The following is a 24,001-nucleotide window of genomic DNA, read 5'->3' on the forward strand; positions in this document are numbered from 1 at the left end:
AGGACCCTCGAAACCTGTCATATGCAAGCCTCCTCGTGTCACCGTAGGCGTGTCTCTCGTTTAACAAAGTACCTCGAGGGCAGGCTGCATAGACGATCTTTTCCATGAGTAGGCCATGGGTATCGGCTGCCAGCGTTGAGTCACGAGCGTGATGGCAGCCAGTGTCGCACAAAAGTGTCTCCGAGACCCAGGTAGGTAAGCCTTAACGAACACCGCATAGCAGGAAGAAGCTAGCATCAAGACATGGAGGTCCGATAGAGTTCAGATCCGGTACTTTGTGTCTCTCTCAACAGTCACACCGGCCGAACCAGCGAGGAAAGGCAACAACGTCTCGGATACTTTGCACACCAGAGAGGTAACCGAGGAATCGGTCAAAGCCAAGGCCAAAACCTCCATGGGGAGGACAACCCCAGCGCCGTAGGTCGACGTACCACTCCAAACTGCCTCCCTGAGCATCTGCGCTCATGCTCCCGTCTAATCCTTCAGCACCTTCTAATGGAGAGATCGGTGTCACAATGCCATGCATGCTCATGGCTTCGAGCAGCGGTGCTAAACGGTACTCACGCATCGAGCCGCCCGCGATTTCACAGAACTCTGGAACAAGTAAATCAAAGCAGTCCACGGTGGTGCCGGGTAATTGTATATCAGCGCCAGATCGGCCCGATGGTGATTGACTCGGGAGCATATAGAAAGCCTTGATGTCTCGGGGGTAATGAGTCACAAAGACAGGCTTCTGTCCTCCCCCGACAACCTTGGCGATATACTTTTCATGTTCAGACTGAAGGCCGGCGCCCCAGACAGGCGTGTGCTCGAAAAGGTCCTCCTTCTCCTTTAGAATGTCGATTGCTTCGGTGTACGTCAGACGCGGCCACTCTGGGAGCATCAGACCTTTCCAGCGCCCGTCTACCTCGTCTCCTGGAGCAAGATCAGACGAGCTGCCCTTGCCGCGCCAGCGGATCTCCTGAGCCACCTTGGACTCGTAGAGATTTGTGCTTATATGTCGTAACATGTCTTCCAAGAGATTCATGACGTGAACCATATCATCCACAAAGCTCATTTCTGCTTCAAGCATGTAGAACTCACTCAGATGCCGAGACGTATCACTTTTCTCTGCACGAAAAGTAGGAGACAGTGTCCACACGTTCCCAACAGACTGAGCTAATGCCTCGAGGTGAAGTTGTGTCGACACAGTCAGATACTTGGGGGATCTGAAGAACGACTCTGCCTTCTCGCTGTTCCCTTCCGGAACCGGTACTTCGTTGGCGGGAGAGACAGTGAAGACTTCTCCAGCGCCCTCGCAGTCCGACGATGTGATCACTGGCGGTTGTGTCTGGACAAAGTCTCGGTCCGCGTAGAATTGGGTCAAGCTGCCGATAACCTGGGATCGAAGTCTCAGGAGAGCCGAGTTGAAAGGAGTCCTCGATCGTAGGTGGGGCATGGTACGGAGGTATTCAGGAGTCTGATATTTCTTTTGAATGGGAAATGTCTAAGGAGATATGATGAGTCACTTCCGCCACGTTGGTACAAGGTACGAGCTGGGCCACTATCGAGTGCGTACCTTGGCATCGGATGGCCCTAGGATGTCCACCTCCTGAGCGTGTAGTTCGTGGCTCTGGCCGGTGCCAGGGGAAGGGACCCATGAGCCTCCCAGGCGAACGGCAGCCCCAATAGCCAGGCTGTATGTAGCGGTGTGTCAGCTCTAGATGATCCCAAGACAGGAATACCGGGGCATTGGGCCACTACCCTTCAGCTTGAGCTGCAGGGACGAGTGCCTGCAAAGGCGCGACTGACGAACCGTCCCCGATGGCGACGAAGGTGTTGGACTTCATTGATCGGATGGATCTCACGAAGCCATTGACGATGGCATTGTTAGCCTCGCTCTTCGGCTTCCACTCGAGGAGCTTCGCGATTGATTTAGGCGCCTCTGTAGACACCCAGCGACGGCATGATGAGGGTCTGGAATGAGGTCTGATGTCTTTCCATGGCCTGGCCCATCGCGTAAGACCGATTGGTCGCATGGCTTATCCTCGGGAGTGTTTCGTAGAGCGTTGACCGGACAAGCTACCTCACAAGCATTTGGACAGCTGGTTGGCGCCACATAATTGCGCAGGAAGCTTGAATAAGGCGTCTTCCGTGTTCGTGATGAATGATGTGAGCTTTGTATCATGAAGCTCTCTCGAAGGGGAGCTCCAATGGCTGATAAATTTCGATGTCGGTGGATCATTCATCCGAGTGAGACCTCGGCCTTCACTTGCCTGCCGAGTACGCATGGTCACGTGATAGAGCGCTACCGATTGTTCCCCTTCTCTCCTCTTTTGCAGCCTTAAGCTCCTCCTTCTTCTCTGCGATACTCGCCAGTCATGAGCACCAGGATTTCAGGACAGTCCTACATAAATGAGGATTTACCTGGCTTTGGCAGTTTCCGGTGCCATGAGAACTGCGCAGGGAATCCGGCAGTTGTGAGGGAGAGCGTACTGTATGCTACGCAGGCAGCGGTCGACGGCATGAGATACAAGGAGCTTGCCTGTACCACAGCGCTCAGATCAAGCATCCCTTGAGAACATCAGATCAGATCAGATCAGATCCCGCACACGGCAGCTCCTCTCAGCCTCTTCGCATCCCCCCTTGCGCTAGGGCTGAAGACTAGTCCGGCATCATGAGCTACACTAGATGCGCTTGATCTGCCCATCGCGGGCTGCTATACGCTGCGCTTCATGATCCGACCGACCTACCCTGTCCTTGCGCCTCACCCGGCTGATCATTTTCCAGACATTGCTGCTGCTATTTCTGGTCCGCTCATTAGCTACGCTGTCAAAGCTGGACAGCTAGAGACGCAAGCCACAGGGAATTTTATGCCGGATCCGTGCTGTTGATTGCGCCGGAATGTCTCGCCTGGAGACGCCCCGTGGACCCGGCATTTCTCCTACGGCATCCTTGCGGAGTTCTTGGGACTTTGACTGCAGCTTGGCCTCCAGCCACACACTGGCTTGCTGGGAACGGATGTTCAACATCCTTTTGTCCACTGTCATCTTTCTTCATCTGCTTCTAAGTGACAGGCGCGGCACCGGTGAGTCACGAGGTGTCTTTAATCACGACAAGCACGAAAGCCTGACGACACGGACTTGCCTGCGCAGCCAAGCTTAGTATTCTCACTTGCAACCGCCTCACGGAAGTCTCGAGTGACTTATTCCCGGGTTGACGTGTTTCTCTTTCTCTCTACAGCTCCCAGATGCGTGAACTACGGGATTTATGAGCGTGTTCTCGGCCTTTCCTCGTCCTTCTCCTGGCGCGGCTCGAGGAGTCTCTCCTCTTTTTCTTTGCTTCCTCTCTGCCTATTGCTGTTTCTAGCTCTCGCTAGATGCAAAACATTGCCAGTCCCTCAGCCCATGGACTGGATCTTTTTCAATTACCTTGGCCAATGGGGGATGTAATCTGTCTCAAGCAGGCGGCACTGTTGGACCTTACACAGATCTTGTACACTGACGGGAAGCTGCAGCGGCGCCCCTCATTCACACAATCTCACTAGATCGAGCCATGTTTCCATCTACCATGAACCTGGGATCTTCCCGGTGTAGTGTACCGTTCGGTGCCGCGCCCTGGCTCAATGTGATAAGTATGATATGTTCTGAAAGGACGGAACGGACAAAAAACAATACAGTCTATAATAATCCGGAAAAAGTCCATCTCGAGTCCCCGGGCTTGCCTTTTACTCCTGTCCTAGACAAAGAGTGGATAGCCAGCCCATTTATTGGTGGTACAAGTTCACTTCTCAGATCAACGCTCGCTTCTTTTCCAAGGGGATAGGACACACCTTTTTAACATACCAGCGTCTACCGGCCGCAACCCTATTGTCTTTACGTCGTCTCTTTCGGCCTTCACATCATAGCGCCAATGTATATAAGATCAGGCTAGTGCCTGATCTCCTACCCCTGATCAAATGTCATTATTCAGATGCTTTATCGTAATTCCGCCGAAGTTACTCAAGTCCGTCCTTCACTTCTCCAGACTATCCAGCGGTAGTACAAAACGGATTCGAGCTATTCCTCTCATTCCATATACTTCGACCCACCAGACATATCGGCCATGCCCTCAGGAAGCTCGAAATCTTCAAAGTCTTCAAAACCGAAGCCTTCAGATGTAGCAGCGGAGACCAAGAAATATTACATCCCGCTCATTAAGAAGAACTACTCTGATACATGGAAGACTTCTTCGCTACTCTACATGCGCCCATGCAATCTGGAGTTCGGACGATCAACGAGCCTCGCGCCCCCTAGCTTTTGTGCGTTGGTTGTTGCTGAATTTCACAAATATCGTGACGGATTCATACTGACAGGCCTCACAGATGTCTACAATGATGACCCGGTGGATTTTGCCATACGATGGGCTACCATGAATGAGACCCCTGTTGCGTTCATCTGCGCAGCCAACGACAAGAGACCTGGCGGAGACTGGGAGGTGAGCAACCCTGACGCGCGCGATCGGGCCCACGGACCTGGCTCCGAGCGGTGATCTCTCGGGAATTTACTGACGAGATCTTTTGGTCTGATAGACTGGAGTCATTGGCTACGAAGAGAGGCTATGTCGGCGATCCAATCTTTCGGCAACTTTATCTCACCCAGAGCCGGGAAGTGGAGTGGATTGCAACTACCCCATTCCCATCGAGGGCGGGATTTACTCCGAGTCTGTTGGTATGCTAACCACCTACCTCCCTCCCTGCTCAGCCCCATAAGCACAAGCTACGCTTGAAAGTCACATCTGATAACAAATCCACATTCAGTTGTCTTCCGGGGCCCGCACGACAGGTACGAGAAGCTAGCGCCCGAGGACTGGCGAGCACTACCGGTAGTGTCGGTACCGCCGGAGCGGTGGCCCAAGCTAAACCAGAATGGCACCAAGTACTCGTTCCAGGAGGAGCGAGAGCTGGTCAAGAACAAGCTGCGCGCCGCGCTGACCATTTGCGCATGGCATAGCATCAGCAGCGTGGTGATTGGCGACTTTGGCCTCGGCAATGGCTACCGCAACCCCCCGCAGGAGCTGGCCGAGCTATGGAGGGAGGTTCTACTCTACGACCCCGTGCTTCGCGGTCGGATCCAGACGGTTGCCTTCGTCTTTGAGGACCACTCGCAGAGCACGGCCAAGCTGATCCTGGACGATATCGCCAAAAAGAGCAAAGGTGGCAGCGGCAGTAGCAGCAAGGGAAAAGGCAAGTCGTCTAGCAGCAGCCACTCATCTGGGTCTTCGTCCAGCAGCTCGAGCGCCTCATCCGGTTACCCGACAGACTATCAGATCTTCCAGCACGTCTTCGATCCGAGCGAGATTCAAAGGGTTCTGAGTCAACCAGATCCCCGATTGGGTCTTGGGAACCTCATCATGTAGGGCAGGGGCCGTCCAAAAAGGGAGCGTAGGCTTGATCATTTACGCACCAGTTTGTCCGAGAGGGAACAAGTTTGTACGCACGGCGGCAGATCGTCACAGCCACACACCGAAAAAACTTGATTTTTTGTTTCTTTCCTTTTATTTCTTTCCTGTGTCATCCGAAAGGGAATTACAGAGCAGCTCTCGCGGGTTGCTTCCTTTTCGAGTCGAATGAAGGGGGCGGTGTTGATAGAAAAATGGGCAGCGTGTGGCTGGGGACTTCTCCTGTATCAGATTTCACGGTGAGGCTGGGGGCACAATTCCTCCTCCTCCAGCTCTCGACTTTTTATTTGTCTCTTTTTCGCTAGCTTCCCTCACCGGTCAGCGGATGACGGAATCATATCAAATCCGTCGAGTTTAGATTCCTAATTAAGTACATTGGACCATGCACATTGATTCTTTCTGTGCGCGGATTGCGCTGCCCGGAATCCGGGGGCCCATGACGACTTGGTCAGCCTGCCCAAAAAGCAATGATACAGGCTCACTCTTCAAGTTAGCGCTTGTTTTCGGTACTGTAGGTAGTTTAGAGCACCAATGGTGCAGGATCTGGGCGACTATCTAGGACCCTAGCTGCATTGGTTGGTGTGAGACATAATTGTTTCGCTTCGGTGATCTGCGGTGGCTTGCCGTAGTCTGTTTGTGTCAAAGTCTGCAGCATAGCGGCTATTGGCTCGCGTCAGGGTGTCATGACCCTGTGCGTTTCCCTTTGCTGGGCAGGTGTAATGGTGATGAAATCGTTATTCTCGTCACATTGTGAACATGACGATGGCGATGATGGAAAGTCTGTCGCGGAGACTCACGTCCCTTAGACAAAATGCGAGTGACATGTATTGACGTGTTTCAGAGACACGGTTGAAGGCATGGATCTCTGATGGAGAAAATATGACAAGATCAGATCTAGCGATGCCAGATCAATTCCTGACCAATGACTAACAGTCGAGGAAGCCGGTCGCGATGCACGTCCCCATATGACAGCTGAGACTTGCTCAAAGGGGTTGCGGCGCTCAAGTGATCGACGACGGTGTTGAGCTATTTCAAGATCCAGGGCGACGATCATCCGGATATCAAAGAATCCGATGACCATTCTCATTGAAATCAACCAACAGTACTCGGGCACTGGCTGGATCATATACGTTCTTGGGAAATGGGGCCAACCTCCATGCAATGCTTGGCACACCGATTTCATCCCGAGCGGTGACCGGTGAGGCTAGACGAATACCGACGACTGTTCGCCCACAACCCGCCGGGGCAGCTGCCAACAAATATGGTGATGCTGCGTGAGTGACATTGGATACCCTACCCATTGCATCTAAGCTATCCCTTTTGTTGCCTCCTGCGCCCTCTTCGGCCGTGGGGGTGTGGCTTCAGCTTCTCTAAAGAGGCTTGAAGTGATGAACGCCATCTGCAAGATAGTGAAGACCGATTTGTAATACCTCAAATGCTCAGATATGCCTAGCTTTGCTTGATCCCATCACTGCCCAGCATTCATGTCATGTCCCATGAGTAAGTGCTCCATCAAGCACCAGGTGTCGAGTATTATCAACAAGAGACAGGTCTCGTTACACCGTACGCCTCGAGTGGAGTGTGGCTTGCCTTGACAGATTTCTCCTGCGCAGCCTCCAAGACACGGTGCCAGTTCTGTGTCAAGTAACACCACCGCCTTTCCCCCAGGATGTTGTAGCCCCCCACTCGACGTAGCACAAGGTTTGAGATCGAGTCACACTCATCGTACATGCCGGGTGGCACGAACGGGATATTACGGCCTCAAGGCTCTTTCATTCTTCCTGTCGCAAGCCTCGCCGCAGACCTAGAGTGCTCCCTCACCCACATCCTCCCACTTTCACTCGACGGGTCATCTAGTCATCCCACTTTCTGGCTGATCCTGGGTGATCTACGGTGCATGCAGTTGCATTAGCTCGAGCACCCCCAGCGAAACGCGGGCGTGACCGACGCCTCGTCTCCTTTCAGCCTCCCCGACGGACCAAGGGGCATCCCACGCCCGGAAAGGCAAGTTGCGTGTCCCGGAGAAGGAACTAAGAAACCGTTTGAATGAGCGGCGGAGGCGGAAGCGCCAACAAAGGGGGGCCGGAACTACGCCCGAGCGGTGAAGAAAAGAGCCTCGCGTTCCTCGAATCCGGTTAGCAGCACCTGCCCCGAGGCTTCGGAATCAAAGACAGCCGAGAGAGACCATACCAAGTTAGGGCCTCATTGAGAGGGTGGCGCGGATTTCATGATTGACTTATCATTTGTGACTAGATTCGGCGATATCGATAATTTGATCTGTCTTTGTGAGAAGAGATGATGATGATGCGGCCACGCACATCTGTAAACAGCCGGTCTCGCAACAAAGCTGAGGAGATCGGTCTCATGATGATTGGGGCAGGCTAGACCGCGGGACCTAAGCTGAGACGTAGGTAAGGCGTTAGCACTTGGCCGGAGGTGTGCATGTCTCACCTGTCTCAAGGTCCTCAGTCAAATCTGCCACTATCAAGGTCAATGCTTGGCTTGACTCTGGGGATAGAGGTTCTCGCTTAACGGCCTAACTTCGGACACTCGCTGAAGTCGTACAAGCTGAGAAGAGACGTGCCGCTGTCACTAGAGCTGCTGCCATGGCCATGAGTGATTGTATGGCGTCCAGGAGGACGGACTTTGGTATATTTCTTTCTTTCCAGATATTGCTACATGCTTTAAACCGATGGCCGTTTCAGGCTTGCCCGCTAGACTGTTCATTTTTCCTCTCGCTAACCCACTCCATGAACAATATGCAAACCTTCACATCTATGCTGCCGCTGTCGCCGGTTGCGCCAAATCACAGAGCTGCTGACTGAGGTGGCGAGCTTCCATTGATTCAGACGCTCGACAGAGCCTAGACACTACCAATATGATGGTCTTAGACCAGCGAAATTCGAAAGCGTAGATGCTTCGCTAGAGTCTTCCCTCTTTCTTTGACCAGCCAGCTGTGAATCATCACGTCAGTACGTGAGGAACAGTTTGAGTCTAATTTTGAATTTCAGCTTACCTCGAGCTGCACGCCCTTGTGGATATGCACAAGCCAATCCACATAACTCTGAGCCTCATTGTTCCGGTCCTCCACCAACATCCTCGCGAACTCATACTCGGCACCGTCGATACCCTGTCGTGCGAGCTGAATCGTAAGACCCTTCGAGCCGCGCGTGGTCTTCAAGAACTCAACGATATTCCGCACTTGGGCGTTCAGATGGGTTTGCAGAACCGGTATCGAGGAGGTGTAGGCATCCAGGCTTTGGAGGGATGTCTTGTCGTCCCCAAATAGATCGCTGATGAGTTCGGGTGACGTTTGTGCGTGAAACCATAGCAAGCAGATTTGTCCATTGTCGACCAAGTAAACACCGCCAACCTCCACTCTGCCAAATGATGCCCGGACTGAGGGAGGCACCTTCAAATATCCATTCTCATCGGGGAAGCCATCTTCTGGCTGAAGATTGTGAATCGGAATCATTCGCGGGTAGAGATACAGACTGAGCTCTAAGGCACCTATTGAGCGAATCATCCTCATCTCATGGACACGTCGATCCGAAGTTTCGCTGCCGCCCTTGAATGCCCTTGACTTGATGAGGCCCAGCATGTACATACAGAACTCTTTGAGCTTCTCTGGCATAACCAATTGCCCAGGCGGGTAGTTTTGTGACACGTAGTTCTTGCGATATCCCGCAATGACATCGATTGTCTTTTCTGTAATATTTTGCCGAATTTCCTTCAGTGAGCTGGAGGTGCTGGCCAGCTTACTGGCGGCCTCCTTGGCGATGATTGACACCACGGCGTCCTGGTCCACGAATTTCATGCTTTCCTTCGCATTATCGCTCACACTGGCTACCACATTCGAGCATCGGACTCTGCGCTCTCCGTTTGCTGTTGTGTAGAGCAACGCAGATTGGAAGTGAGCGTCGAGTTTCGAGTCCAGCTTGCCATCGTAGCTGAAAGTAACGCCGATTGCCTTGTCGGCATCTATGACCCCTATCTCGAGGTCGGCACCGAACGTGTGCTGGATGAAATTGCCGTGATATGCGGAAACCTGCAAGCCGTTTGAGCATCGGACCTTCATAAGAGCCTGGTATCCAGTTTCCCTTGTGACTGCATGCTTGATCTCAATTGACAGCTTTGCGTTATCCCTGCCTCCGATGAAGTTGGGATAGTAGAAAGTCTCTCCGCCGGTGACAGCAGAGACATGGCCAACCGTGGCAATATCTAGGTAGCCACCATTTGGCGCTGCCATAAAGAAATCTACACCAATACCTGCCGATGCCATCCTTTCAGCAAGCTTCTTCCAAGCTGGATGTTCGGTTGTATATAGCTTCTTGTCAATCTCGCCACCTGGGTGCTTGCCATCATCACGCATGAACAAACGACCTGGACCCCATGTCGGCAGGGCAGATACCGAGCACACAATTTTACCTCCGGTCTTTTCCAAGGCGGAGACGGCTGAGTTGAGAGTTGACAAAAGGGCAGGCTCGGGGTTCTTTATGCTGGAAAACATCTGTGGTAGTCGGGTAAGGAGCGAAGTAATGACTGCCTTGGACTCGTAAGGATCTACGAAAAGCCCTTCGCTCAGGGGGACGAATGGATCCTCCACGTCTGGCATTATCATCATCTGGGCCTGCTCGAGTGTTGAGCTAACATTGTAGAAGTGAACCTCTTTGTCGAAAGTCACGAAGCCAACCCTAGCATTGGGAGGTATCCTCGGCTTGATCTCGCCATTCTCGTCCCTCTCGTCATTCTCATCAGCTCCATACAGTGATGACAAGATGCCTTCACAGAACGCTTCTAAGAAGCCCTTGTTGAAAGATTCCTGCGTGACGTCTATTAAGAAGAGCCAGCGCAGACCTACCGGCTCTTTAGTCCAGTACTCCTTCGGAACGAGGAACTCAACTGTTCCCCTGGAAAGCTCTGGCCGTTGATCTCGATCGACACGAACGCCTTGAGGGGATGTAGCACAGAAGTACTCTGCTGGCGTGTCGTTGGGATAGGTGCAGAGATTGCAAACGAACTTATTTCCACCCGAGCGGAACATCATGAAGGGATTGATGTAAGCTCGGCACCGCCGGCATCGCGGTGGGCCCTGCTCGCCAAAGTCGAGCACGGGAATCTCAAGCTCTCCAGGCTGCAGAGACGCTAGTGGTTGAACAATGAGTCCAAGGGGAAGGCCGGTACTGTGAAGAGCCTCGGATGTGGCTGGGATGTTGTTGATGGTGAGGCGGGTGAATTTTGGTGATGAGTTGCCCTGGTCAAAGGCAACGAAGGAGACGGTAGCCGGTGGAGGGACATGGCGTTCAAATGTGGGATAGACGTTGTTTAGGTAGTATTGTTGCACAGAGTCCCTAGAGACGGGCACACTGGGCACCTCATCAGGAGAGACCTTGTTCGCTGGCACGAAAGTGGGAGACGGCTCAGGAGCGGCTCCATTCCTGGCCGCAAACTCGGCCGGAGAAGCAGTGCTGCCAGGGATGAATTGAGGGTTCACCGGTGCAGGGAAGCCGGGGTTTGGCTGGCCAAATTGAGGACTGGCCTGACCGAACTGCTGCTGCTGTGGGTTGAACATGGCAGGTTGCCCCACGAATCCGGTAGTTCCTGAGGGATCGGCATTCAAGAAGGCTGTGGCGGGCGTGCCTGGTGGAGGGAGGCCGTTGAAGGCCTGAGACGAGCCTGTAGCCTCGACGGTGTGGTAGGCGTGCCTGTCCTTCTTCTTCCTCCTGGCATGATGAGGCTCTCCCCCGAGCGACATGCCTCCCATCTGGGCAGCAAGGCCATCGTCTGGCTGCTGGGGACTCTGGCCCTGTGGTTGACCCTGTTGAAAATACCCCTGAGAGTCCATGGTCGTGATGGCGTCTTTTGATACGCTCACTCGCTGGACGGACACACAGACTCACTCGCTCGCTCGCTCTCTCACTCACTCAAAAGCCTCATATGAGTTGAGGTGAGATGAGACTGAACGCGGTGAGAATGATATGCTGAAGTCAGGTGAGGTATGAGATTTCTCGCTGTTATGGCGGGCAGCTTGATTGATGCTGGGCCAAATTCGTGGTGGGGTGAAATTGGACACGATATCCTTCCGGCTAGTTTTTCCGGGGCCGAAACGCGCATGGAACGGACCGTAAGTTAGCATTTCCAGCGGCCCAGGCCCGCTGAAGCGGCACCTCTGAAGCGCCTAGACGTTCCCTAGAATCTGGTCTAAATCGGCCGATGATATCACTGCTCAGGCGGTTCCAGGGGAACAGAGGACAGACAGCCGCTAAAATTTCCTGCAAGTCAGATTCCCCACCAATCGATGCGCCTACCAATCACAGCTTCCCATTCTCTCCCGGTCGCGAAAGGCAGGCACGACCGACCGATGCTCAGCTCTTTCCGTTGTTTGACCCAACCAGGCCAGAGCTACGAACTGCAGGCGACAAGGGAGCATCTCTAGCAGACAAAGAAAAGATTCCCAGCACAACATCAAGAACACTCAAACACCATCTTTTCTTGATTATCGTCGTAGATTCGACTGTTGCACTACCAATCGATGCTTACAATGCCTGTGAGGTGATCAACAAGGCCAGACAGCCACCATGTTCACCTTTGTTCCCCTGCAAGGAGCGCTCTCCGAGTCGACGGCATCGCAGCACCTCCTCGAGCTCGATGGCGGCGTCAAGGTCTTGATTGATGTTGGCTGGGACGAGTCGTTTGACGTGGAGAAGCTCAAGGAGCTCGAGAAGTATGTTTCCTCTACTGCCCTGATCCCTTCATTATTTGGGACGGGGAGCTGTAATGCGCCGGCGGCCACTGACAATGTCGTTCCAGACAAGTCCCTACTCTATCGCTGATTCTTCTTACCCATGCGACTGTCTCTCACCTTGCTGCATACGCACACTGCTGCAAAAACTTTCCTCTCTTCAACCGCATCCCAGTCTACGCGACACGACCGGTCATTGACCTGGGACGAACCCTTCTGCAGGACCTCTACGCCTCGACACCAGCAGCGGCTACTACCATCACCCACGGCGCGCTCGCCGAGACAACCTACGCATACTCGCAGCCGCAGACGGGCGAGCACAACTTCCTGCGCCAAGCTCCGACTTCCGAAGAGATTGCTCGATACTTCTCCCTTATCCAGCCTCTCAAGTACTCACAACCACATCAGCCCCTTGGCTCACCGTTCTCGCCTCCCCTGAACGGCCTCCAGATTACGGCTTACAACTCTGGTCACACTCTCGGAGGAACGATTTGGCACATACAGCACGGCCTAGAATCTATCGTCTACGCCGTGGACTGGAACCAGGCGCGCGAGAATGTCTTCGCCGGAGCCGCGTGGCTGGGTGGCGGGCACGGGGGAGCCGAGGTCATCGAACAGCTCCGCAAGCCGACAGCGCTCGTGTGTAGCAGCCGCGCGCCGGCGAGTCTCTCGCGCGCCAAGAGAGATGAGCACCTGCTGGACAACGTGCGGGCGTGTGTCGCGAAGGGCGGCACGGTGCTCATACCCGTTGATTCGAGCGCGCGAGTCCTGGAGCTGGCCTACCTGATGGAGCACGCCTGGCGGACTGATGCTAGCGGGAACGGAAGCGCTTTGTCGACGGCGAAGCTATACTTGGCCGGCCGTAGCGTGAGCAGCACAATGCGACATGCTAGAAGCATGTTTGAGTGGATGGACGACAGCATTGTTCGGGAATTCGAAGTCTTTGCTGAAGGAGCGAAGAAGGCAAACGGCAACGCTGAGGGGACGAAAGGCAAGGAAGCTGGACCCTTTGATTTCAAGTATCTCAGACTGCTCGAACGCAAAGCCCAGATTGAGCGCCTGCTGAGTCAGGCTGCCGAAGATGGGAGTGCAACCGGACGTGTTATTCTTGCCAGTGATACCAGCTTGGAGTGGGGATTCTCTAAGCAGATTCTTCGAACCATTGCCGAGGATCCCAAGAACCTTGTCGTATTGACGGAGAAGCCCAACCTGTCATCTAACGAAAAGACCTCCATTGCAAGGACCCTCTGGCAATGGTGGAATGAGCGACAGGACGGCGTTGCTACTGAACAAACTACCAGCGGGGACACAGTAGAGCAGGTATTCGGCGGCGGCCGTGAGCTGGAGGTTGAAGAAGCAAAACGGGAAGCTATCAAGGGAACCGAACTAAATCTCTACCAACAATGGCTTGCAACACAACGGCAGCTTCAAGCCACTTTGCAGAGTGGCGGCGCCACTGTTCTGGAAACTGTTGGAGATGGAGTTGATGATGCTTCTTCGGAGTCTTCTACGGAATCCGAGGAATCAGAGACCGAGCAGCAAGGACGGGCGTTGAATGTCTCGACGACGATGGGCCAAGCAAGCAGGAAGAAAGTAGTATTGAAAGACGAGGATCTGGGTATCAATATTCTCCTGAAGAAGAAGGGTGTGTACGATTTCGATGTGCGTGGAAAGAGGGGACGAGAAAGGATGTTCCCCATCCCCATCAGGAGAAAACGAAACGATGAGTTTGGTGAGCTTATACGGCCTGAAGACTTCCTCAGGGCAGAAGAGCGAGAGGAGGCGGATGGCCAGGATGCTGCTCAAGGCGATAAGGGCTCGAACGAGGAAGGTCTAGGGAAGAAACGGAAATGGGACGATATTGGTGCCAAGAAGGGAGGTTCCGGTGGACCGAACAAGCGGCCGCAGCCTACTAGGACAGTCTCGGACGACATTGATGTTCTCCTTCCGTCTGAAGGCTCAGCTGGTGTTGCTGACGAGTTGGACGGCGTAGAGGATCCAGAGGAAGAGGAGCTGCTGGGGCCCTCCAAGCTTGCCATTTCCAAGGAGACGATCGCCATCAACCTGCGGATCGCATTCGTCGACTTCAGCGGCCTTCACGACAAGCGAAGCTTGACCATGCTGATACCCCTGATCCAGCCGCGGAAACTCATTCTCGTTTCTGGCAGCGAGGAAGAGACACTGGCTCTGGCAGGAGACTGCAAAAAGCTTATCGGCACGACCGACGGCAATGCGGTCGACATCTTGACGCCTGCGGTTGGTGCCTCGGTGGATGCTAGCGTGGACACAAACGCCTGGATTGTCAAGCTGGCTGATCCACTGGTCAGGCGGCTGAAGTGGCAGAATGTTCGGGGCTTGGGCATCGTGACGGTCACGGCAATGTTACTTGCGACGGAAGCTGCCGAAAAGGAGAAGCACCCGCATGCCATTGGCGACGACGAGGGCGCCAACAAGAGGCAGAAGACGGCGGAGGAAGGCGACGCCAAGGACGGCACGGAGGAGGAGGAGGAGGAGGGGGGGGAGGCCGGCGCGGTCGTGCCGACACTCGATGTCCTCCCGACGACGATGGCCTCGGCGGCGCGGTCGGTGGCACAGCCGCTGCACGTGGGCGACCTGCGGCTGACGGACCTGCGGCGGGCGATGCAGTCGTCGGGCCACACGGCCGAGTTCCGGGGCGAGGGCATCTTGCTGATTGACGGGTCGGTGGCGGTGCGCAAGTCGGCGACGGGGCGCATCGAGCTGGAGAGCATCGGGCTGCCGACGGACGGGGGCCCGGCGATGCAGCAGGGGGGCACGTTCTACGCGGTCAAGAGGATGATCTACAATGGGCTTGCGGTGGTTGCGGGGGCTTAAGGGGATTGATCGATCTATTGATGTACTGCTATCTGTCTGTATTACATGTTACTGTACATCTATACTACGGGGTGCTGTAAAGTGAGGCGCATGTTTACTTGGAGAAGAGATGGAAAATGGTTTATCGAGAAATCCAATGCTATCACGTCCAGCATGTTCATCCTTCCTGTTCCGCCTTGAAGTGTCGACAACGAGAACGTGATATCTTATGTTGTTCTGTCCTGTCCAAGGGTCAAGTCAGGGGGATGCAACCATACCAATCTCCTAAGAATGGTAATGCATCTCTGCACGCCCAGCCACGTGGCAAAAGTCGACCAAGGTAATTTTCCATTCTAGCATGTGATAGCTCGATCATGCCATACCATAGCAATAATCGCACGCGCACACACCCCATCACCAACAGGCCAGAGAGACGCAGAGACGTAGAGAAGCATCAGACTCAATCATCGTTTTGCCATGATGAGGCCTCTCTCGAAAGGACGTACGTACGTATACACACCCCCATGATGTATGTACTTGGTAGTTTAGGGGATGCAACAGCACAGACGGGCCGGCGTGGCGGAAGACATATAATGTCCGAGGCAGCCGCTTTCAAATCACACAGCCTCATTGGTATTAAATAGTAAAAAAAGGTAGTACCCGTAGTAGGCGAGGACCCTGCGCACGGAAGAAGGCACTTGGCGCGTGCGAGTCGCTGCATGTTCGGTGAGAGGAGACGGTCAGATTGGCTGCGAGACGCGTCTTCGCGAAATGAGCTGTGGGGGAGAGGCAGCAGGAAGAAGCAGCACCCAGCGCCGGGAGGGACGGCAATGTGCCCGGGGGACCTTGCTCCTTGTTTTTGCTTCGGGGGTTAGGTCATACGCAGTATGGCAACTACCTGACTGCCTATAGGTATTCTGTTTAGTAGTACAGTAACTGAAGCAAATCAATGAGTGTTCCGAGAGCGAAGAGTGTCTATCTGCCGTAGTCTGTAGCACAGAATAATGTGCAAACAAATGACTTGGAGATGTTGAATCTTGAAAGTTGCGTCATCTTGAAATGCCAGGTTAGGTTATGATATATATCATATACCGGTATCCAGGGTCTTGATGTATGCTTGACTGGATGATTTTGCATTTAGGCACTTTCCCGTCTGGATGAACCCTTTCTTGTCTGGTCGTTTGTTCTCCCCTAAACCAAACCAAGGCCAGGATGATGACCTCATACCTAGGAATGTTCCGCTTTGGGGGGAAAGGAAAACCCATCATCCTGTATCCTGGCCTTGGTTCGGTTCAGGGGACGGCGATCATCGTCACTCTCTGCCATCGCTGCCAGGGCCCGTGGAGAACTTCATGCATGCGTTGTAACCTGCACTATAGACTACACAGTCTACAGTACTCTACTCCAGTTCAACAGGTCGTCATCACATGGACGCTATAGAGAAAAGAGAGAATAGCGGTCAATGGCTGCAAGTTCTATTCGAATATCCCGGATGGTCTTGTTAATAATAAGGGATCCAGGGAGAAGGAATCCCGGAAATACGGGTGTTGATGCTGCGCCTCGTAGATATTTGTCCTAGTGCATGTGAGTCCCTGCCACCGCTGTGCATGCATGTATGCCGTGCCATACTACATAGTGTGCCCTGCCATGATGATCTGTCATATCGCTCTCCTGCAGGGTCTGACTTGCTACGGGATACTCTTCTTTCTTTTGAATAGTATGTACTGTTCGATATCGAACAGGACTGTAGAGAAGAGAAACACAAATCATCCATCAACTGTGCGGTGATGTGTCAGCAAGTACACCAATGAGACGAGACACTTGACTCTCAGCCGCAATTCTGGAGGATTTGAGATTTGATTGACTGCTGAATGCAAATGAGACAATCGAGATATTGATAGAATTAGACGAGTCCAGGTCTGTCTGGGCTGTGAGTCCACGTTCTGTTCCTGTTTCGTTTTCGATATGCCTTCCACTCTCATATCTCATATGCATGTATATATACACATACATACATAGCAATGTTTCACCGGCTCAACTTCTCTTTCTCGAGGTCTATATCGGCAGCTCTATCTCGTCTCCATTCATTATATCAAGTAGAACCGTTGATATACCACGATAATCATGATACTTACTACTACATGTACTGTCCATAGTAATTCAAGAGACTGTTGTGAGGGTAGCACACACCAAATGAAGAGATGGATGGATTTGGATGGATGCGCTATTAGGGGGGGGGGNNGGGGGGGGGGGGGGGGGGCGATCCAAGCGGTCGGTCTCGCTCAGTTGGTGTTTTGGTGCCTGTCGGGCTGAGAATTGCAAGTGGCCCCCCCCGCCAGCATTACCTAGGTAGCATTAGCGCCCCCTCACCCCCCGTGCTAACCCGACTCATACCATGCAAGTATTTTAGGTGGCCCATACACAGTAATTGTGCTGTAGTGTGCATGAAGGGTACATTGGCTTGTTAAAGTGGCTGGGCTAGGGGCTAGGGGTGGTTCTGGCCTTCCGCCCGCCGCCTCCCTTTCTGTTTGGCTTCGCTGTGCTTACTATGATAGTGCTGTTAGGTACCTAGCTAGGTAAGGTACCTAAGGTAGGTAGGTGCTTGATGCTGTAGTCCTGGGTGGTGCTGGCTGGTGCTGGTGGCTGTTGGGCGCCCGAAAACTCGCAATCTCGTCAACTTGGCGACGACAACGCAACGACGACCTCCTCTCCACTCTCCACTCTCTATTCTTCCTCATCTTCCTCCTCCAATCCCCGTCGCTTTCAGCCCACGACTCACGATCTCAGCATCTCCCAATCGCCATTAGAGACTCTGAAGACGACACCGACGACGATCAAAAAAGTTAGCGATAACGAACATCAACGATTTAGCGGACGCACGCAAAAAGGATGCTGGCGTAGAGCGCGAAGGAGAGCGATGCAGATGCGGATGCGGATGCGGATTGCTGCGAATTGCCTCACGTCCGCCGCCTCTTTCTCCTCGTCTCCGTCTCCATCCCCGTCTCCCTTCCTTCTCCAACTCCACCAATAGCAGCATTTGCAGTATCTAGGTCGAACGGCAATAGCATCACTCACCCGATCATCATCCATCCCCATCATCGCGTATACACGACCACCGACAGAGACGACTAGGACGAGGACGACACCATCCCCCAGGTCGATTCAATCCCTGAACCTCAATCAAGCAGCTTTTTCTGGGCTGCCTTGACAACGGGGCCAGGATTGACGAGCCCTTCAATCTCCCCTGTTTCTGGCCATTCTTTGCGAAGGCCTTCTTCCATTGGCGGTGACGATCCCCTCGGCCGGCGTGTGTAGTCTTGTCAGCTGCACTCTGATCGCGCCCCCTCGACGACACGACTCTCCGGCTCCATAGACCATCGAAGAGCGGCGGCAACACCAGCATCGAAGACGTCCGGGTAGCTCATGCATCTCTCCCCCGAGAGGATGCCAACCTTCATGAACAGCCACGCTTCGCCCGACGACACTCAGGTCAACGGCATCCTCCGCCTCGATCCCGCCAGCGAGTTCGACCTCGCCCGCGAAAAGGCAAACGGCCAAATCACCTACAAGGCCCAGTCCAGCCGCTCCCACAGGACAAATGACAGCTACGACGACTCCTCCACACACTCTGCACAGTCTTCAACCTTTTCAGAGACAAAACCTCGGATCAATGGGGATTCAAACTCGACCGCCTCGCCGAGCATGAGTAGTCCCGCCGCAACGAATGGAGTCAATGGCGGAGGAGTCAACGGGATAAGGCAAGGAGAGAATGGAAAGAAGCCACTGCCAAACGGCATCTCGACGACGACAACGCTGGTTGACCGCACAGTGTCTCACCCTCAACATCAAGCCCAACATCCACCACCACCACCACAACAACAACAACTGCAGCCGCCCCTGACCATTGGCACCAAAGAGAACGAGCCCCTCGAGTCAAGCCCCAAAGATGCCATCCCACGCACCTCTGTTGGCTCCTCTGGGGCTGCTGGCTCCGTCCAACAGTCTCCTGTCGAGATGTATATCAAGCAGGTAAACAAGGGAGATGTCACCACCGTAGACAATGGCACATCAGGTCTCACAACCATCCCGTCCAACGGCACCGTTCCGGGATTTTCAGCTACCAGCCAATCCAGCCAAGCCCCCTCAACCCCCAGCCCGGACCCCAATGTACAACAACAAAGACTCTCACCACATCGCTTCTCCTCCCCTCCCGCCTACCATCCCGCCGGCTCGAACCCAACCACCGGCGCTCCTAGTGCTTTGCATCCCCCTTCCGCAGGCCTGAAGCACCGTCACACCCTCGAGGTACCCAAGCTCGCACCGCCCCGCGGATCACGGGATGGGATGGACTCGGCCATTGCCAGCGGCCGCTTCTCCCCCACCGCTGCCTCAACACCGCTCGGCGGCCGGCGGGCCTCACTCAGTCTGGTTAGACGGACGACGCGATCGCTCCATAGTGAGGTGCCTCGCGACGAGATACTGCCAGATGAGGACGCTCTGAGATGGGCGGAGGCGTACCGGCAGAAGAGGGCCAGCAAGAGGAAGAGGCGCGAGGAGGAAGACGATGACAGAGTTCTCGTGGGCACCAAGGTCGACGAGAAACATGCCAACTGGGTCACCGCATACAATATGCTAACGGGCATTCGCGTCGCCGTGTCCCGCACAAACGCGAAGCTGGACCGCCAGCTGACTGATGCAGATTTCGAGGCCAAGCAGAAGTCTACCTTTGATATGTAAGTAAAAGTGCCCCTGATGGCTGACCAGCAAGGATACTAATCATTTGCCTGTAGTGCCGGCAACGAGCTTGTCCCATCCGCAAAATACGATTTCAAGTTCAAGGATTACGCTCCCTGGGTATTCCGTCATCTCCGCGCTCTATTCCGACTCGACCCTGCCGACTACCTCATGTCTCTCACTGGCAAATATATACTATCCGAACTAGGCTCACCTGGCAAGAGCGGCAGCTTCTTCTACTTCTCGAGAGATTACAAGTACATTATCAAAACGATCCATCACGCCGAGCATAGGTTTCTTCGCAAGATATTGAAAGACTACTACAACCACGTCACCGAGAACCCGAATACTCTGCTCTCCCAGTTCTACGGCCTACACAGGGTGAAGACGCCCTTTGGCCGCAAAATTCATTTTGTGGTCATGAACAACCTCTTTCCCCCACACCGAGATATTCACATGACCTTCGACTTAAAGGGTTCGACGATCGGCAGAGATTACAAGGAGGACGATCTGAAGAATAACCCGAGGGCGACTCTCAAGGACCTGAACTGGCTGAGGCGGCAGCGACATCTAGAGCTAGGACTGCAGAAAAAGCGGCTATTCCTAGAACAACTGCATAAAGATGTGCGGTTGCTGCAGAGGTTACAGATCATGGATTACTCCCTCCTGATCGGCGTCCATGATCTGGAAAAGGGGAACGAGGAGAACCTCCGCGCCAAAACTCTCCAGGTCTTCAACCCCGGTGGCGAAGTCTCGGATGAATTCGATCCTCACTCCATCCTCATGCGAACGCCGTCGAAACTAGAGAATCAGCGGAGGGCGCGGGAGCTACGGCAGATGATCAAGGCAGAAAGACCAATACCCATGGGCCAAAGCAGCAGGGGAATGCCTGAAGAGCTGGGTGACGAGAAGAAGTCCGATCTCATATTCTACAAAGATGACGGTGGCTTGAGGGCAACCCATGAAGACAATACCCCCGGGGAAGAGATATATTACCTGGGAGTGATCGATTGTCTGACACACGTAAGTTTGCAGTTCCGGCCTTTCAAATGTATCCGCTGACGTTCCTATAGTACGGCATCATCAAGAAGATCGAACACTTCTGGAAAGGTCTGTACGGCGATCGTACACAAATATCCGCCCTACCCCCTCATCAATACGGCGAGCGATTCATAAATTTCATCGAAGGAGTGACCATGTCCCACGAGGAGGCCGAGCGAGAAGCCATTGAAAAGGAGCGGGCTGCCGCGGAAGCTGCCGCGACCAGAGTATCGGAAGGAGACGCTCAACGCGCCGGCAACTGGAGCAATAGTCTGCGTCGCAAGTCGACGACTGCGAATATCCCCCCAGCGCCGACGCATCTCCCTCCACCTCCCCCAGGCCCTCTTGCGTCCGGCGCAAGGTCACCCGAAGCCGACGAGACGATCCGCAGGGCCGAGCACCAGGCCGAGAAGCACGGCGGCAGAGAGGAGGACATACCCCAGCGCATCCTCAGGACAACTACAGCAGCCACAGGCGCTATACTTCCGGCGGCGGCGGCGGTGACGGCGGCTGGGTCGAATAGTCTCGGGGCCGCCCTCAAACACGGCCCTCCGGAATGGGAGCGACGGGAGTCCACAAACCCCCCGGGACTGCCAGTGCTCGAGGAGGCTGCAGAGGCGTCTTCGACCGGGGGCCGAAGCGGTAGTAGGATCAGCCACAACAGCCAATTCAGCAGCCGGACGACCGACTCAGACGCGCGGCCCCTTACCCCCGCAAAGGACGGCGAGGAGTACGGCGCAGGCTTCGGGACTGGGATCCTGGCGACCCACGGAAGCGGGAAGAGCAGCAAAGCACCGCCAACGCCACCGAAGACTGGATACGGACCTGGGTTTCTGAAGCCCGAGAGTGCAGACAGTGGTGTGGGCGTCGGCGCTGGATCGAGAGCCCGGAGCGGAAGCCAGACGTCCAAGGCGTCGACGACTGGCAGCGCGCGCATGCGGAACCAGATCAGTCGGGAGAGTTTGGATAAGGCCCTGCCGCCCCTGCCACGAGCTGGATGAAGCACGTAACATAGCACCATGCGCAACGTCTCAACATGTCCGAACCGGATGGGATTCTGGATCAGGGGACTCATGGAGAGGGCGGGAAATCCCTGTAATACATACATATCACACATACTATACGAGGGCAGTGATAACGCCTTCTGGAAGGACTGGATGGAGCTTCAGCAACAGACGACCCGAAATCCTGTGTGGACGAATGACCATATCCTTTTTTTTTTTTTTACCTCCCTGTCTCCTGTTTCTTTTTCTTTTGGTCTCCATTCGAAAAAAGAAAGACATGATACCACTACAGCATCGAGCAGCATAAAACCAGCCTTCATTGTTTTTTTTTCCCCCTCTTCTACTTTCTTCCCTTAATCAACCCGTTTCTTTACCGACACCGGGGGTTCCTGCTAGGGATTATATCCTCTGTTACATTACAATCGACCGCCTGAGATCTCCCACGGCACAGCGTGCCTCGTCTAGTGAGATCACATCAGATCAATTCGGCTTTTTTTCCTTTGTCAGTCTCTCTAACCATCAATCAATCAATCAATCGGCGGGCGGGCGGGCGGCGGCACAATTGCACAACTGAAGAGGCTGGATTCTTGTTATCTTACGACTAGATGCTTAAACATGGCGGGGAGTGAGAAGACCCGAGTGTGGAGAGAGGAACGAAGTGCAGGAGAAAGGGCTGGGGCAGAAGAGGGAGGAGACATAGCTATAGTAGAATGAGTTCCAAGTGGCGGGGCCAGGCCTGGACGGACCAGGTGGCATTGATTGTTGTATATGGCTTCGATGATACCTTATAGACTTCATTGGATGACTGTCAAGACTAAGACAAGAAATGTCCTGGGTGTCTGTGTGAGCTTGTGCGAGATTGATGATGTGATGCCAGCCTGTCACGTAACAGGTCTATTTTCACTTGTGATGTACCGGGGTTTGAGTAAGGTCGGAGAGTATGTATATATTGCAAACCATCAATCATGTGAGTTGGATATGTCCTATGTCCTAGGTACCCCCTATAGCAAAAGTCTTCTCTTTTTTCTTTTCCAGAAACGCCCAACCAAGCAAGGTAATGTTGATGTAATGTAATGTGATGTACAGCCGTGGTAGTTGTACAAGGTCCAGGAGGGTTTCCCCAGTGCTGCCGTGTTCTTTTGCTTCACTGAGATACAGTATTAAATTCGCCGCCGTCCCCCTACTCGGCATTGAAGCTCGTTTACATTATTGATTCGAAGTGGATAGGGGCTCCCTCATCGCGGGCTGGTCTCGACCTCCATCTTGTTGGCGCCCTCGGCCTGCAGCTGCGCGAGGCGCTGCTTCTTGTTGTAGTCTGCGACCCGCCACTTCTTGAAGTACGTGACCTGTTGGAGATGCCGGCGTTAGCCCGTTTCTTGTGCCTTGTCATCCACCCCCCATCCCGTTTCATCCCATCCCATCCCATCCCATCTACTTGCCGTCCGTGAAGGGCGGAGGGTAGGGTAGAATACAAGAGCCCCAAGAGATCAAAGGAAGAGGCCCACTCACCCACTCGGCCGCACAGTCCCGCTCAAACTGCGCGCCCTCGGCGCGACACGCCTTGGCGGCCGCCGCGTCGTCCTTGATGGCGTCCAGCACGCCGGCGCGGTCGAGGCAGGCAAAGTAGCCGTCGCGGGCCTCCCAGCAGCGCTTGCGCTCGGTGCGGTCCGGCGCCCGCGCCCCGCTGCGCACCTCCTCGGCGCGCTTGTCCGCGGGGGAGGAGGCTTTCCAGAAGTCGAAGACGCCCATTGCTCGTTGCAGGCAAGGAGGGCAGGGGACTGGTCGACGGTTGAGGAAGGTAGGAACTGGACTGGGGGTATCGATCGAGTCGTCGTCGGGGACTCGACGGAGGGGTCGGAGGAGCCCTTTGGTGGGTGATTCGAGGGTGAGGATTGATCTCGAGTTTGCTTGTATGTCTTGAGTTTCTTCAGAAGAGATTTATAGTCGCAGTTTCTTTTATACAAGAGAGAAGAGAATGAAGAGAGTGAGAAAGAGACAGTCGTCGCCGCAGTTCCGTGATGATGTCGACTTTTAGAAGGGTGGAGCTCTAAGAGTGATACTAGGTAGCTCCCGAGAGCTTGCCGGCCATTGGAAATTTAGTGGCAGAATGGAAGGCGGTCAACTGTACAAGGCTTAGCGCCTGCACCCTTGAGATTGACGTTGCGCTTTCTGCCGCGCTGCTGGTCCTCTCCTTATTGACTGACTGAAATAATGAGGACTAGCAACACCA

General features: G+C 54.1%; 6 protein-coding genes across 6 annotated transcripts; 3 read left to right on the top strand and 3 right to left on the bottom strand.

Moving 5' to 3' along the window:
• Positions 1-202: 202 nt before the first annotated feature.
• On the bottom strand, positions 203-1,829 carry UCRPA7_5606 (putative asparaginyl-trna synthetase protein; the record flags this gene model as incomplete). The annotated part of the gene is made up of 5 exons (XM_007918151.1): positions 203-230; positions 432-492; positions 565-1,486; positions 1,559-1,676; positions 1,792-1,829. 5 exons carry the CDS (start codon positions 1,827-1,829, stop codon positions 203-205), a joined length of 1,167 nt encoding a protein of 388 aa, XP_007916342.1.
• Positions 1,830-4,083: 2,254 nt separating this feature from the next.
• UCRPA7_5607 (hypothetical protein) lies at positions 4,084-5,376 on the top strand (the record flags this gene model as incomplete). Its single annotated transcript, XM_007918152.1, has 4 exons — positions 4,084-4,279; positions 4,343-4,455; positions 4,550-4,688; positions 4,778-5,376. The coding sequence occupies 4 exons, from the start codon at positions 4,084-4,086 to the stop codon at positions 5,374-5,376; spliced, it is 1,047 nt and encodes a 348-aa protein (XP_007916343.1).
• Positions 5,377-8,425: 3,049 nt separating this feature from the next.
• UCRPA7_5608 (putative transport protein sec24 protein) lies at positions 8,426-11,263 on the bottom strand (the record flags this gene model as incomplete). The annotated part of the gene is made up of 1 exon (XM_007918153.1): positions 8,426-11,263. The coding sequence occupies one exon, from the start codon at positions 11,261-11,263 to the stop codon at positions 8,426-8,428; it is 2,838 nt and encodes a 945-aa protein (XP_007916344.1).
• Positions 11,264-11,996: 733 nt separating this feature from the next.
• Positions 11,997-15,013, top strand: UCRPA7_5609 (putative cleavage and polyadenylylation specificity protein; the record flags this gene model as incomplete). Its single annotated transcript, XM_007918154.1, has 2 exons — positions 11,997-12,142; positions 12,229-15,013. The coding sequence occupies 2 exons, from the start codon at positions 11,997-11,999 to the stop codon at positions 15,011-15,013; spliced, it is 2,931 nt and encodes a 976-aa protein (XP_007916345.1).
• A 3,435-nt stretch (positions 15,014-18,448) lies between these two features.
• UCRPA7_5610 (putative phosphatidylinositol-4-phosphate 5-kinase its3 protein) lies at positions 18,449-21,768 on the top strand (the record flags this gene model as incomplete). Its single annotated transcript, XM_007918155.1, has 3 exons — positions 18,449-19,725; positions 19,783-20,749; positions 20,800-21,768. The coding sequence occupies 3 exons, from the start codon at positions 18,449-18,451 to the stop codon at positions 21,766-21,768; spliced, it is 3,213 nt and encodes a 1,070-aa protein (XP_007916346.1).
• A 1,238-nt stretch (positions 21,769-23,006) lies between these two features.
• Positions 23,007-23,520, bottom strand: UCRPA7_5611 (putative oxidoreductase-like protein; the record flags this gene model as incomplete). Its single annotated transcript, XM_007918156.1, has 2 exons — positions 23,007-23,117; positions 23,281-23,520. 2 exons carry the CDS (start codon positions 23,518-23,520, stop codon positions 23,007-23,009), a joined length of 351 nt encoding a protein of 116 aa, XP_007916347.1.
• Between the last annotated feature and the right edge of the window lie 481 nt (positions 23,521-24,001).

The sequence above is a fragment of the Phaeoacremonium minimum genome (assembly GCF_000392275.1).
Source record: "Phaeoacremonium minimum UCRPA7 unplaced genomic scaffold PA7_03_scaffold_419, whole genome shotgun sequence".
Classification (NCBI taxonomy): Eukaryota; Fungi; Ascomycota; class Sordariomycetes; order Togniniales; family Togniniaceae; genus Phaeoacremonium; species Phaeoacremonium minimum.